Source organism: Cyrtonyx montezumae, unplaced genomic scaffold (genome assembly GCF_038088225.1).
Source record: "Cyrtonyx montezumae isolate F1298 unplaced genomic scaffold, pur_monq_1.0 scaffold_8, whole genome shotgun sequence".
In the NCBI taxonomy this organism is placed as follows: domain Eukaryota; kingdom Metazoa; phylum Chordata; class Aves; order Galliformes; family Odontophoridae; genus Cyrtonyx; species Cyrtonyx montezumae.
Window position 1 is genome coordinate 94,901,562 of NW_027072089.1, and position 13,250 is coordinate 94,914,811.

Consider the following 13,250-nt stretch of genomic DNA (forward strand, 5'->3'; position numbering starts at 1 on the left):
TGTTCTCAGACAACCTTCCAGGTAACACGGTAAACAAAATTCTTGCCAGCATATCACTTGAGACATTTGAAAACTAAGTCAAGATGTAAATTTAAATAAACTTATAGACAACATGGCAATAGTATGATTCTAATATGAGAAAGACAAGTCTTCAGTGATAAGTACGTGCTAACTAAAAAAATAATACTACTGGGAATTTGAAGTAAAGTTATTCTGAAATGCTTTAATGTTGTGATGCTGTTTGCATATGATTGTGAAGGTACAGGACACATTTCTTTCCTACATAAAATGCAGGGAGTCACAGCAACACTGACCTTTACAATCTCAGTTTGCACAAAGAGGTTGATTCCCAAGCCCACACTGAATAACACAATGCGAAATGAGTTTATCTACGATTCAGCAAGCTTTGACATTGGTTCACTAGGAAAATGAACCAAAATCTAAATCTGTGTATAACCCCCCCCCCAAAAAAAAGTAACTATCAAGAAACACTAGTAATAGGAATTGCCCACCAGCTTGGTTTCTTTTTAGATTAGTAAGAATATGCTGGTGTCAACTTGATATAACCTGTGTCGTGGAAGAGAAACACACAAGGATGTATCGTAGGAAACCCATATTTCTTAAGATTTAAAACCCCAAACCAGACCTTCAGAAAACTTGTTCTCTGACAAGCACTTCTACTGTCATTCTCAATAGAAAAAGGGCAGAGCCCTTGGTATATAGAAAGCACTCTCGCCAAATACGTGGCCTCTACAAAACATAAAATAGATGCAGTAGGGAAGCACTGCCTGTGTCTCCTTTTTCCCCAGGTCCGGGCAGAAGGATCTCCACTTCCCCTTTTCCCACAGCCTGGGAACAGCAGGAGGGACAGCGGCAGGGCTGTTCTCACCAGACACCTGCTGACAAGCCCAGTCCAGGCCCCTCTCCTCCACCCATAGCCCTCCCTCCCTCCACCCGACTCCCGCGGCCCACACTCACCGGATAACGGGGCTGTAGGGGCTCCGCGACCGCCGCCAACTGCTGTAGGGGCTGGGTGACACATCTCCGCCGCGCTCGTAGGAGCTGTGTCGGCTGTAGCTGGGGGAGCGACGGCGGCTATAGGGGCTGAGGGGCGAGCGGCCGCCCACGGGGCTCAGCGACTTGCGGCTCCGCAGGCTCTGTGAGGAGCGATGCAGCGGGGGGCTGTCGTCCCTGCCGGGGCTGGGAGATGAACGTTGACGCCGGTAAGCCTTGGGCTCGGGCTTGTCGTCGCGGTAGGCCTTTGGCGGGTCCTTGTAAGCCGACGGCGGCTCTTTGGCCGCTTTAGTCCGGCTGCGGTGTGCTTTGCTCTCCCGCTCTTTCCTGCCGCTGCCAGGCGAGGAGAGGGAGCCTTTCCTGCGGCCGTCGCTGCCGCTGCCGCCGCCGCTCTTGAGTCCCTCCCGGTCCTGGCCTCCGGCGTGGTTGTGTCGGCTGCGGGACTTAGAGGAGGACGAGGCGGCCTCGCTCCCCCCGCGGCCCGCCGCCGCCCCCTCCTGCTGCGCCTTCTCCTCCCCCCGCCGCCGGTGCTCCCGGTGCCGCTCCTTGGAGCGACCGCTGCCGCTGCGGTGCTCCCGACGAGATCGCCCGCTCCTCTCTGCCTCGCCCCGCTGCCGCTGACTCCCGCCGCCGCCGCCCGGGGATGAGGCCGGGCTCCCCGCGCCGCTGCCCGCGCCGCCGCCGGCCGCGCCGCCGCCCACCAGCCCCTCAGACTGGGAACTCACGTCGTCGTACTCCTCCACCAGCGTGCTCAGCCCCCCGCTACCGCGCCGTTTCTCCGCCTCCTGGGTCCCGCCGCCACCACCGCCGCCCCCGCGGCCCCGCCGTCGTTTGTGCCGGGAGCCCGAGCGCCGCTTGCCCCGCGGCCGCTTCCGCTCCCCCCCGTCCCCACAGCAGGAGGAGGCGCCGGTGGCCGCCAGGAAGAGCAGGGACTGCGGCGGCAGCGGCGGCTGCAGGAGCGGCGGCTGCAGGAGGGGCGGCTGCAGGAGGGGGAAGAGCAGAGGGTGCGGGGCCGGCGGCGGGGGGGGAGGCTGCGGCTGGGCCGCGAAGCGCTTCCGTCTCCGGTGATGCAGCCGCTTCTTGTCGGCCGCCGCCTCCGCCGCCGCGCCGCCGCTCCCCCAGCCCCGGCTTCCCCCGCTCCCGCCGGCCGCCGCCTCCGAGGTGCTCGGCATCGAGATCACTCACGGCCGAGGACGAGGACGCGGCCTAGGGACTCCGCCGCCGCCGCCTTCAGGGCGCCATGGAGACGCGGCGCCGCGCCCGCCCCGGGCTGCCCGCTGAGCCTCGCTAGCGCGCTGCTGCCGCCCGCCCGTCTCACATGGGAGCCCGGGGCCGAGCCGGGAGCAGGCCGGCAGAGCGGCGGGGGCCTCCCGCAACGCGGAAGTGTCTCCTGGGAGGCCTCGTCCGCCTCACTCCATCCCGGGCCGCGCTGCGCGGGGTTAGGCCACCCGCGGGCCGCCGCCTCTTCCTCCTCCTCCTCCTCCTCCTCCTCCTCCCGCACCCGCTCCCCGGCCGGGCGGCGGGGTCAGGCCGAGCCGGGCCGCCTTCCGACGGGGCGTCCGGAGTGGCACGCGGCCCTGCGCCGGCCCCGAGCCCGCTTACCCTGCGCGGAGGGTCCCAGGCGCCTGGTGCCGTGCGGCCGCCGGCCGGGAGCGCTGCCCGCGGCTGACACACGCATACACACGCACCGGGGACACGGCCCGGCGGAGCGCGGCGCATGCGCGAGGCCGGCGACGAGGGGAAGCCGCGCCCCGCCAATCGCGCGTCAGGATGCCCTCCGCGCCCGCATGCCCAGAGCCGGGCGCACCGCCCCGCTCTCGCGAGACCTTCCTTCCCCTCTCCCTCTCCACCCCGGCCAGCTCTCGCGAGCTCTCGTCCCTCCTACTGCCGCGCTCTCGCCGAGTTCTTCTCGCGAGAGCTGAGGGGGCAGCGGGTGTGAGAGGTGCGGGTCGTATCAGTTTCAGCGCAGTGCTGTTTCTCAAGGCGGGGTCGTTGCTCAAAGGGAAAATAGATACAACTGGAAAACTTAAAAATCTTACTGCTGGTGTCAGCCTCGTGGTTTCCTGTGGCCCGCACCTGCTCCATTCAGTTCGTGTGTATGAGCAGGGGAGCACACTAAGTCTGCGTGTATGAAGCCATGGTATGATTCAGTGGCACATACAGTATCTGAGGAACACATATTCCTGTCCTTCCCTCAGTTGGCGGTGCTACAATCCTCGGAAGTTGAATTAAAAGCATGAAAACCTAAAAAGATCACTGTAAAGCTCCAAGAACTAGCGTTCTGGAAAACTTTAAAGCAAGATGCTGTGGTGGACAGCAGCTTTGTGGTGGATTTATTTCTTAGACATGAAAACAGCTGTGGTTTAAAATGTTTTTAGAAGATAAGTTATAAATGAGTTGGTTCTGTGCATGTGTCTATTCTGAAAGACTAAGAGTTCACTTAGGAGGAGCTGGAGCTCAGCAGAGGAGAGTTATTGAAATTGTTGATTAGAGAATTGTATTAGAAAATGATTTTTTTTCAGTTCTGAATGTATACAAAGACTTGGGCCACAACTACTAAGGAGCAGCTCTGAGCTCTCTACTACCTAGCTGAATCAATTGTCCCAACTGAAAATTTTCATAGATGATTATTACACATATTAGTTCCATTTGGAAGCAAATCTATTTTCTTCTACTCAGCCACAAGGCAAGCAAGTAGCCATGCAGTGCCTGCCCTTTGAGGACAGTCCAGCTACCTGCCTTATGCCTAAGCAAATGAAACTCCTTCTGCATGGTATTACAAAAGCAATTTAGGCCAGGTGTTTCCTCAGCCTGATCGCTTAAGAACAAGAAGCATAGAGCAGATTTAGGATTATCATCTCTATATCCTTTGGTTTACATCAAAAGTCTGTGTACTGCAGAGAATCTCATGCAAGCAATTACCCTGTCACCGCTTTGCTCCACAGAGCAACTTGAATAACTTATTACCAGTATTAAGAGATTACGCAAGAATTGAACAGTTGCAAATTATGTGAAACTAATTTGCAATGTGTTTCTTTGTATCCCTCATTTGGATGTTTTATGTCCTTTTACTGCCGTGCCCTTTTCTGCTCACAGTTCTCAAGGTGAAGCTGCACAGCACAGGGCACAGCGGGACAGCCCCTTCCCTGGCTGGGCTGGCAGTGTGGGCCTGATGCACTACCCCAGGTACGGTTGGCCCTTTGGGCTGCCAGGGCATGCTGCTGTCTCAGGTTCAACTTGCTGCCATCCAGAACCCCCAGATCCCTGAGCTGCTCTCCTGCCTCTTTTTACCCCATTCTCTATGGGTTGGTTGCCTTGTTCTAGAGGCAAAATCTAGAAAATGGTGTTTTTAATTTTCATGCAGTTGGTGGTTGTCCAGACCAGAACGTTAATGTGGTTAAACCGGACTTTCGTCTCATGCAACTGTGTTAGCTGTGACCACTGACTATATTGTCTTTCAGGTGTTTTTAAATAATTCCCAGATAATCTTACCCATAGTCTTGCCTGTCACCAAGTGGAAACTGACAGGCCTGTGATTAGCAGGGTCTACTTTTTTACCCTTCTGAAAAAAACTGGATAATATTTGCTGGCTTCCAGTAAACTAGGACTCCTTCAGATTCCCAAGAATGTTGAAAAATAATCGAGACTTCTCACAATGACATCAGCCAGCACTTTGATTAACCTGAAATTTATCCCATTGGGCTTCAAAGACTTAAATGCGTGCAAGTGGAGCAGACACAGAAAGCTTGGGCACACCCTGAAGCCTGAGGCCTGGATGGCCGCATGTTCTCCAGGAAGTTCTGACTGGGTAACTGTATTGGTTCCTGTGACTGGAGAGGACACAGGGGTGCAGAGGACATCGTTTTCTGCTGAGTGTGGGTGATAGCTGCTATTTGAAGTGGCAGAATGATAGTGCCTTCTTTTCACACACTTCTTCACTCTGCTTATTTCTTCCTGTCCTTCCCCTTATCCAAAGGAAAAGGTGCCTCTATAACTCCTTTGATACTACTTGGAAGATCCAGGAAGGCTGAGGTCTTTCCTAGGAATGGCTTTCCAATGTCTTTTATCTTGCCAAATAGAACAGGCACCTGTTGAGTCTCCAGCTTCCTTTCCATTCCATGCGTAGGGTCCCATCAGTCAGGCTCATCCCTGTGTTCCCCTCTTCCTCAGAGTAGAGTTGATACCAACTCTTTGGGAGGGACGAGAGCGGGAAATGGGAAAGCAGGGCCTGTACAAGCCTTGACCATCAATAGAAGAATTGCAGGAAATGAGTGCTATGTGTGAACCCATGGGTTGGCCCTGCAGTTGGTCTGTTGCGCACGTGGTAAGATCATAGGATGTTCACTGGCTGACATGAGCTGTCTGGGAGAGGCGGACAGACCCCAGTGCCCCTTTAATGGCTGGGGAGAAGTCTCTGTACCTGACACCAATGGTGTGGTGACCACTCAGCCCTGATGGAGATAGATCCACTACCATTGCTTGTTGGACATGTGGAGGAGGATCCACCTCCAATGGGCTCTGCATCACTCTGGGAGGTCAGTGTTCATGGATTCCACATATCTGCTCCTTCCTAGAGGCTGTAGCTTTGTCATGAGAGGAGCATTCATCCTTCTCATACGATGAACCCCTTAGGTCCTGGTTTTAGAAATCCAACTTTTCTATCTTGCTGATAAAGAAATGTAATCACATTCAGAGAGAAGCAGTTCTTAAATTTTTCACAGTCTTTCATTTTCCTTTCTCATTCTCAGTGCTTTCAGAACAGCTGTGTTGATCAGAGACTGTTTTTGCACTGGTTTATTTATCTGGACTTCTTAAGGCTCAGCCAGCACCTTGAATTGTAGTTAGAGCTACTAATGGATAGGGCTGCTGTTTATGCTTGCTTCAATTTAGAAAACATACAAAACATCCAAAATACACACAGATCCATCCAGCCATCACACTGCAAGTGAATGTTTCTCATGGGTAGCAGGTAGATTCCCTCCTAAAAGAGTGTGTAGACCAGCAGAGACACTACAAAGGTGAACCCATACCCCAGGGTCAGGACACATTGCACGTTGCCTGTTTTTCGGTGGCTTTTAGACCAGCTTCAGCCATGACTGCAGATAATGGCCACAGAAGGCATTAAAAGATTCAGTCAGAATAATTGCATCTCCTATAATAATGCATGCTAAATGTTTGTAATGTTTAATATTACTGATATTAATATTACTCTCTCTTGTGGAGAATACCTCATTTATTTTTCTTTTCTGTAACAATGTCCCATAGGATGGTGATGGAAATAGCTGACACATACCATTTCAGGAGAGAACATTACTGCCTAAGAAAGACTTTTGTTACCTGGACAACACTGCATTTCTATTTAGTTAAACTGTTTATTTATGAAGACACTTTGCATTATCAAAACTCTGTGCAATTTAGGGGTCAGCAGCAGCATACTTTGTCTCTTCCCCACCGTTGTAATTGGATTACTTCCAGATTTAGTTTGAAAGTAATAACCTGGAGGTCGCTGGTAGCTCTGCCTGTATTTATTCTTGCTGACAGCATACATGAATATCTAACCACTATGAAGAGGTTATCCAGTGCATGTTGTGGCTCAACCCCGAGCACATAACCAAATACCCCATCGGGCTGGTGGCACATTAAAGGAAACAAAAACAAAGCGCAGAGGACCAGCAACCATACATCACAGAGCCAGGAGGGGAGAGTGTGAATAACTACGTAGGACAGCTCTGGAGAATTCAATGTAGGCTTCAATTTCCAATTTACTCCCAAGCGTTTGACAGCATTTCTGGAGCGTGAATGTATTCTTTGGAAGAGTTGTGTGGTTAGCAGTAGTGAGCTGGTGTTTTTGCATATGGAACGTGCCTCATGACTTTTCACAGAAGCTTCTTAACAAGAAGCTAAGTTCCTGATGACAGCAAGTTTACTCTGCCTTGAAATTAGCTATGCTAGATTACAGAATGATTTACCAACAGTGGTCATGTCAGTGTCAGCAGCTCTCAGCCAGCAGGCAGTGGAGGCTCAGGGCTTAACAAAGAAAATGTATAGAAATCTATATATTCCCGACATAAAGCATTTCTGAAAGGAATTCAGAAAATGAAACTCTTCAGAAGGATTGAAGACACTGACAGCACAGTGCCAAGTGTGAAATTTATTTTTTTGTGGTGTCTCTAATACCTGCCATGAATTCAGTTTATCATCTCAGGTGAGTTGCTTGTTTTTGTTTGTTTAGTGTGGAATCTTAGGAGACATATTATTTTTACTACCTGAAGAAATAAATGCATTTCTTCTCCCCATTTTAAATAGGTAACCTGAGGTCCAACTGTGCTATCTTTTTGTAGTTGTTAATAGCTCTGCTATTTCCTGGCTGCAGTTTTACTTGCATTTTGTCCTAAGATTGTCTAGTGACTGAAGTGCAGTGACTCAAAGCTCCCTATGCACGGTGGAAAAGCTAGCAAGATTCAGCATTTCAGTGTCTGTTTGTTTTGTCTGTGGCTGCCTGTAATGAGCATGAACTTGGTGGAAAACAAGAAGTACTTCCACTGTATGTCTTCAGAGCTAGTTAATTTCTGTTGGGGTTTTGGCTTTTGTAAGTGTCCTATACCTAGCACTTCACACTGGGATGAAGTTCTTCTGACTGAATTAACTGAAGTGGAGCCTGAAGCAAGTTAAGAAACATTTCTCTGCTCTTGAACAATGATCATGAACCACTGTCTCACTTTCACCCTCTTGCACCAAGAAGGAAAATGCTTCTGATCCACAACTGTCAGCACATTTTCCCAGTCTGATCGTGAGGAGAACAAAAAGCAAGATATCCCAAGGCTTTTCATGGATTAATAGAATCATTTTCTGATAGAAATATGCACGTTGATCTCCCTAAATCTATTCTCTTTGCTTTAAAGCAGTTATTTCAAAACAAGCAGAATCCCTTCAAAGCTTTCAGTCTTCTGTTTCCTTTCTTCAGGCACCACTGCTAACAAGCAACAAACTGAGCAGAGCTTTCTGGCTTTTCAGCAAATGAAAAGTCTCTTCTGAAATAGACTTATTAAATGCTAATGGGGGGCACGTGCACAGTCACTTCGGACCAAACTACTTTGGGAAAGCAAGCTATTCTTCACAAAGCCATCAGGCTAGAACTTAACTGGTTGATACCAACTTTATCTGTCACTGAAGCAGTTATGGTATGGCTGAAAAGTGTGTGCTGCCCTCCTTTCCACCTAGACTCAGAATGCAGAATCCTGTTCAAATATTCAGAAACATCGTGTCATTTCTTAACACAGGATGTGCTTTCTCTGCTGACTGAGCCCTGCCCGAGAGTACCAAGACCTCGATTCACTCAAACAAGTTGGGACCAGCAGAGGGAGCAGCGAGCAGCCTGCAACTTCGTGAGATGGCTAGCTTCAGATTTGACATCAGACGTGAAGCCCCATAACAAAAAGGGAAGTGACTAGTCTGAAGCCATCCTATTTCCTATGCAAATGCTTTTGCGGAAGAGTTTCCCTAGAGGTCAACGTAGCAAAGAAGACAAAGTCTGGAGTCTGAGTTAATAGCAGTACTTGTGCTGCAGAAGGCCTTTGTTCATCCTTCAAGAACTCTTGGAGGAATTGCCTGATTCATTGCCCTCAGCTCTGGAGACAGACACCATTCACATTGTTCTCCCTCTCAATCTCAGGGACGAAAAGTAACATTTTTAACAACTTGAAACTTACTGGAAAGGTGATAATCCTACACCAGACTACAGACTTCTGCATTAGAAGTTGTAGGAGATGACTTTCAGAGGCGCTAAACATTTGGCTTTCTAAATGAAGGTGGGGAAGAAGACGTTTCTAGCTTTACAGCAGACATCCTGTATTATGTGCAGTAGGTTATCTCACTGCTTTTTCTCCACTAGTCAATGAGAGTTTCAGCCTGCTCTTTCTCAGGACCAAAACCAATTTTTTATTTTTAAGATATCCGAGCTCACAGGACCCTTTAAAGGTGAGGTCAACAGAGTACTTCGGAAATTAGAAACCTGGGGTGCTTTTGCAGACACTGTTCATTTCAGAGTTTCATTTCACAATGTTTCATTTCAGAGATGATCAGGAACCTCAAACTGCAACCCAAAAACTTTCATTTTTTTTTACTGCATTAATCATGAACAAAGAGCCATGTATTAAATAGAGGCATAAATAAGGCATTAAATAGAGCCATTAAATGCATGTCTCTATCTCCAGTGTTGTGAGATCAAGCAAGCACACTACTCCCAGTGAGGGTGGGAGATGCCAGTACCCACTGTGAGCAGCGGGAACTTGACTGATCCAACCATCAGCTGGACACCAAGGTCACAGAAGTTATGCAGTCCTTCTTAGGTCTTCTGTCACTTTGTGGAAATTAAGCTGTAATATTTCCAAGCATATCCATTATTCCAAGTTCCCTAATGTTCCTGAATAGTATTTTGCTGTTATCTGACTTTCCATCCCATTTCTTCAGGCTGCCTCATTTTAGCCCTGACAGAGAGATCTGCTGCCTGGCGCTACCACAACACCTCTGTACGGTCACACAGCTCTGATGTGAGTGACCTGGCTGCAAATGTAAAACTTTCAGCAGAATTTGTGGTGTTACCCAATGACCCAATGCAATCAAGCACAGCACTCGGGTTGCTGCCTGGAAAGACCATCAGCCAACAGCCGCAGCTTCAGGAGGGTCAGGTCTGGTCTCTGCCATTCCCACTTGAGATCTTGGCACTGTACTTCCACACACATAGCGGGGGAAAAGACTGGTCAGCTGAAGGAACATCATTAATTCCTACCTTCAAATAAAAGCACCTGACTTGAAACCTCCACCAGAGTACGGCTAGCGCTGGCTGGCTGGTGTAGCACACTTGTGTGAGCCATGTGTTAGCTGCAGGAGTTGCTACCTGCAACATCTAAGGGAAGGAAGAACAAAGGTAATCAGCGGAAGCACCTAGCCTTGTGGTAAACACCTAGCCTCGTGGTTTCTTCTTGCTGATTCTTTTCTGATTTTGCTTAAAAAAAAATAACCATAGCCAACAACGATAAGCATTTTTGAGTGCAAGAGGGATAATCTGGTTGCATTACGAAAGGATTAAATACTTTTGTTTCTAATCTCACTTTTCATACAAAAGGATCAAGATCTTAACATCAAAATGTAATGCAAGGTATTGAAAAACATTCTTACATTTTCTTCTGCACTCCATCATCATAAGCATGCTCATGTGACTAGAGGATTATAAATTATTTTCAGGAAATACTTATAGCAGACAGTTTGTTCTAAACATGGCTTCTTCTACCTGCTGATACATCAGCAAACTGAAATCTTTCAGGAGCCAACAGCATTGTCCTGTCTGGGTATTGCTCAGGTGACTGCAGCAGCTGCCTATGACATGGGCCTCTGTCCAATGCAATGACAGGAACTGGAATCATATAATCATTTGAAGGCCATCCAAGTCCAACTCCCCTGCAATCAACAAGGACACCTATTGCTAGAGCAGTCATTCAGGGATCCCTCCAGCCTGATCTTGAATGCCTCCAAGGATGTGGCATCCACCACCTTTATAATAAACAACTTCTTCCTAACATCCAACCTAAACCTCCCCTTTTTATTTAAGTTTGAAACAGTTTCCCCTTGTCCTGTCACAACAGACTCTACTATAGAGTCTGTCCCCCTTCTTTCTTAGAGATTCCCTTTAGATACTGAAAGTATACACTATTAGTAGCATCCTAGTATTAGGATAGCTGTGCAGCTGTCCCTGCGGACCCATCCTCAGGGTAGGACCACGTGGAGGGGTTTGTGAGTGCTCACTAGCACCCTCAATCCGGATACCTCAGCCAGGCATAAGAATGCTTAACATTTATGAGGCTTTTGGGAAGTTGATGAAAAATATCCTTGTTGCCTTGCAGATTGAAATAACACTGCAAAACAGAAGCAGTGGCACAGTTTCATTTTTATCCACTTTGTCCTCACCTAACAGCACAAGGGGCAGCCTAGTTCTCCAAGCTTCCCTCCCACCACGTACAGTGCGCGTCTGTCACTAGCATCTAAGGGCAGGCAGCCGTACCGCGAGGCCCTGCAGACACTCACAACACCTACAGCAGCCCACAGTAAAAACGGTGCATTGTTTTTTTACTGCTCTTTTTACAGGCTATTTCAGTAGGCATTTTGGTAGTTATCGGATAAAGGAGGATTACTGTTTCAAGGTGGAGTGTTTCCTGTTGTTTTTTTGTTTGTTTGTTTGTTTTTAAGGAATGACTAATATATTAGTCTGGCAGCATTTTACCCAACAAGTCTACAAGTTTTTCAATGCAAAAAAAAAAATCTCTTGTAAGTCTTCAATGGACAAGAGAAAAGCACAAATAAGTATCAGAAGCATACTAGATATACTAAACTACCAGAGTGCTTAATAGGCAGTAAGTATTACTGAGAATAACACTGATTACAAATGATGGAAGCAAATGATTTTTTTCCAACTACATAAGCTTTGGTATTATTCCATTATACATGGAAGAAAGAAAAGGTAAAAAAAGACCGCAGCAAGAAGTATCAAAATTGAATCTTCTGAATGTTTTTCCCTAAATGGATTGTATCAGCAGTTGGTAAGATCCCCGTGAAAACCAGAAGCCTCACCATCTGCCTTACCCTGAGCAGAACTCAGGTAGTTTGAATTTCAACACTTTTTTTTAATTATTTTTTACAAAGAAACTTCAGATGGAAATATTCCAGTTTGGTCAGTGTATTTAGAACAAAGATTAGCTTGAACTCCAACACTAACAACATCGGTGTCTTTCCTACCACTCAGTTTTAGTAAAAGGCTGGAGCTCCCAAAAATTTATGCAAGGAGAGTTTTCTTTCATGATTCATCTCTTAAGAATGTACACATTTAAGTTAGAAATCACCAAAAATAGTTAAGAGTGAGTATGGTAAGAAATACAGTTTTTGCACCTGTCTACATGTCCACGTGGATAGAAAAGCCAAGTGTCTGACAGTAAGAGGAGAAATTAAGGTGGGCCATTAGCTTTCCCTCTTCAATCCTCTATTGTTATGGGTTCAGACCTATCTTCAGATCCTGCTAAACGTATTGCATACAGTCATGTAATTTTAGCTGCCTCTGCTGCTTTGCTTTTTGCATTAGGCTATAATCATGCACAGACTATATGCTTCCTTAGCCCGTGGAAGATAAACATGGCAAAGCTCAGTGTCCCCAAGAGGAACCTAAGATTTGCAGTAAGTCTGTTTCACACACAGTCAGAATACTTCATTCCTGCAGATTAAAGGATCAGATACTGCTCGTTTTTCAGTGCATTACGATTGATGGCCATTGGAACTTGCAGAAGGTTTATTCTCCACACTACACTGATGTTAATGTCCCTCTGAAAGGGAGAGCACTTCCTGCACACCAGGATGCTTTTTCAGAATCAAAGAAAATTGTTGGATGTTGCCATTGTTCAGCTACAGAAGCTACCAAACTGACCACTGAGCCCTTGTCAGTAGTTCTGAAAGTCTCTTGGGTTCATAAAGCTATAGAGAAAAAAATGAGTTACCTTAAGAATTGAGTATTAACTTTGTACACAATGGAAGCCAACTTTATAGCTTGTAACAAACTGAGGAATCTGTTTGGCCTGCAGTTTTACAATACAGTGTATTTCACATAAGGTGGCAATGGCAGCACCTTAAGCTAATTTGGGAGTGAAATCCCAAAGAAGGCTTTAACCCCGCCAGTGCAAGAAAGCATCTCCAACTTCTTGGAGGAGAATTGGGAGGACAAACGCTTACAGACAAAGCAGCACTTTAAGCAGGTAAACCTAGCAGTTTCAGGCACAGAAGTAGGCTAAAGCATGAATTAATGATGCAAATGGATCTCATATTGGATGACTCTCCCAGGATGTATCAAAATCCTATACACAAAGTTCAAATTAATCTCCCTGCAACCTGGAAAAGTAAATTTACATTCTCCCAGAACATCCTACAAGGAGACACAGCCTCAGAAGCACTTTTTTTTTTTTTTTTTTTTTTTTGTCTTAGACTTATACAGGCTTTCCTTTAAAGAAGAAAGCAAATAACAAATTAAATTAAATTTAAAAAAATTAAAATAAAATAAAATAAACCCAGCAAAACAAATGAACTCACTTTCCATTCTTATGGAAAAGTGCTTCTGGAACACACTTACCTCAATCTTGTCTGTCTGCTTTCTGATATTCCTTAGTATAGCACACAGGGATCAATTAGCACTGGATAAAAGG

At 47.1% G+C, this 13,250-nt stretch overlaps 1 protein-coding gene across 8 annotated transcripts in view; it reads right to left on the reverse strand.

Moving 5' to 3' along the window:
* CDK13 (cyclin dependent kinase 13) overlaps positions 1-2,679 on the reverse strand; it is a 47,229-nt gene extending 44,550 nt beyond the window's left edge. For 4 of the 8 annotated variants that reach the window (XM_065752709.1, XM_065752708.1, XM_065752705.1 and 1 more), the window contains exon 1: positions 979-2,677. In XM_065752709.1, the coding sequence (XP_065608781.1) occupies positions 979-2,186 (1,208 nt within the window). In that variant the 5' untranslated portion in view covers positions 2,187-2,677. Of the gene's footprint in view, positions 1-978 lie in introns of all 8 variants that reach the window. The other 4 variants (XM_065752706.1, XM_065752703.1, XM_065752701.1 and 1 more) reach the window with 2 other exon arrangements.
* Positions 2,680-13,250: the final 10,571 nt, after the last annotated feature.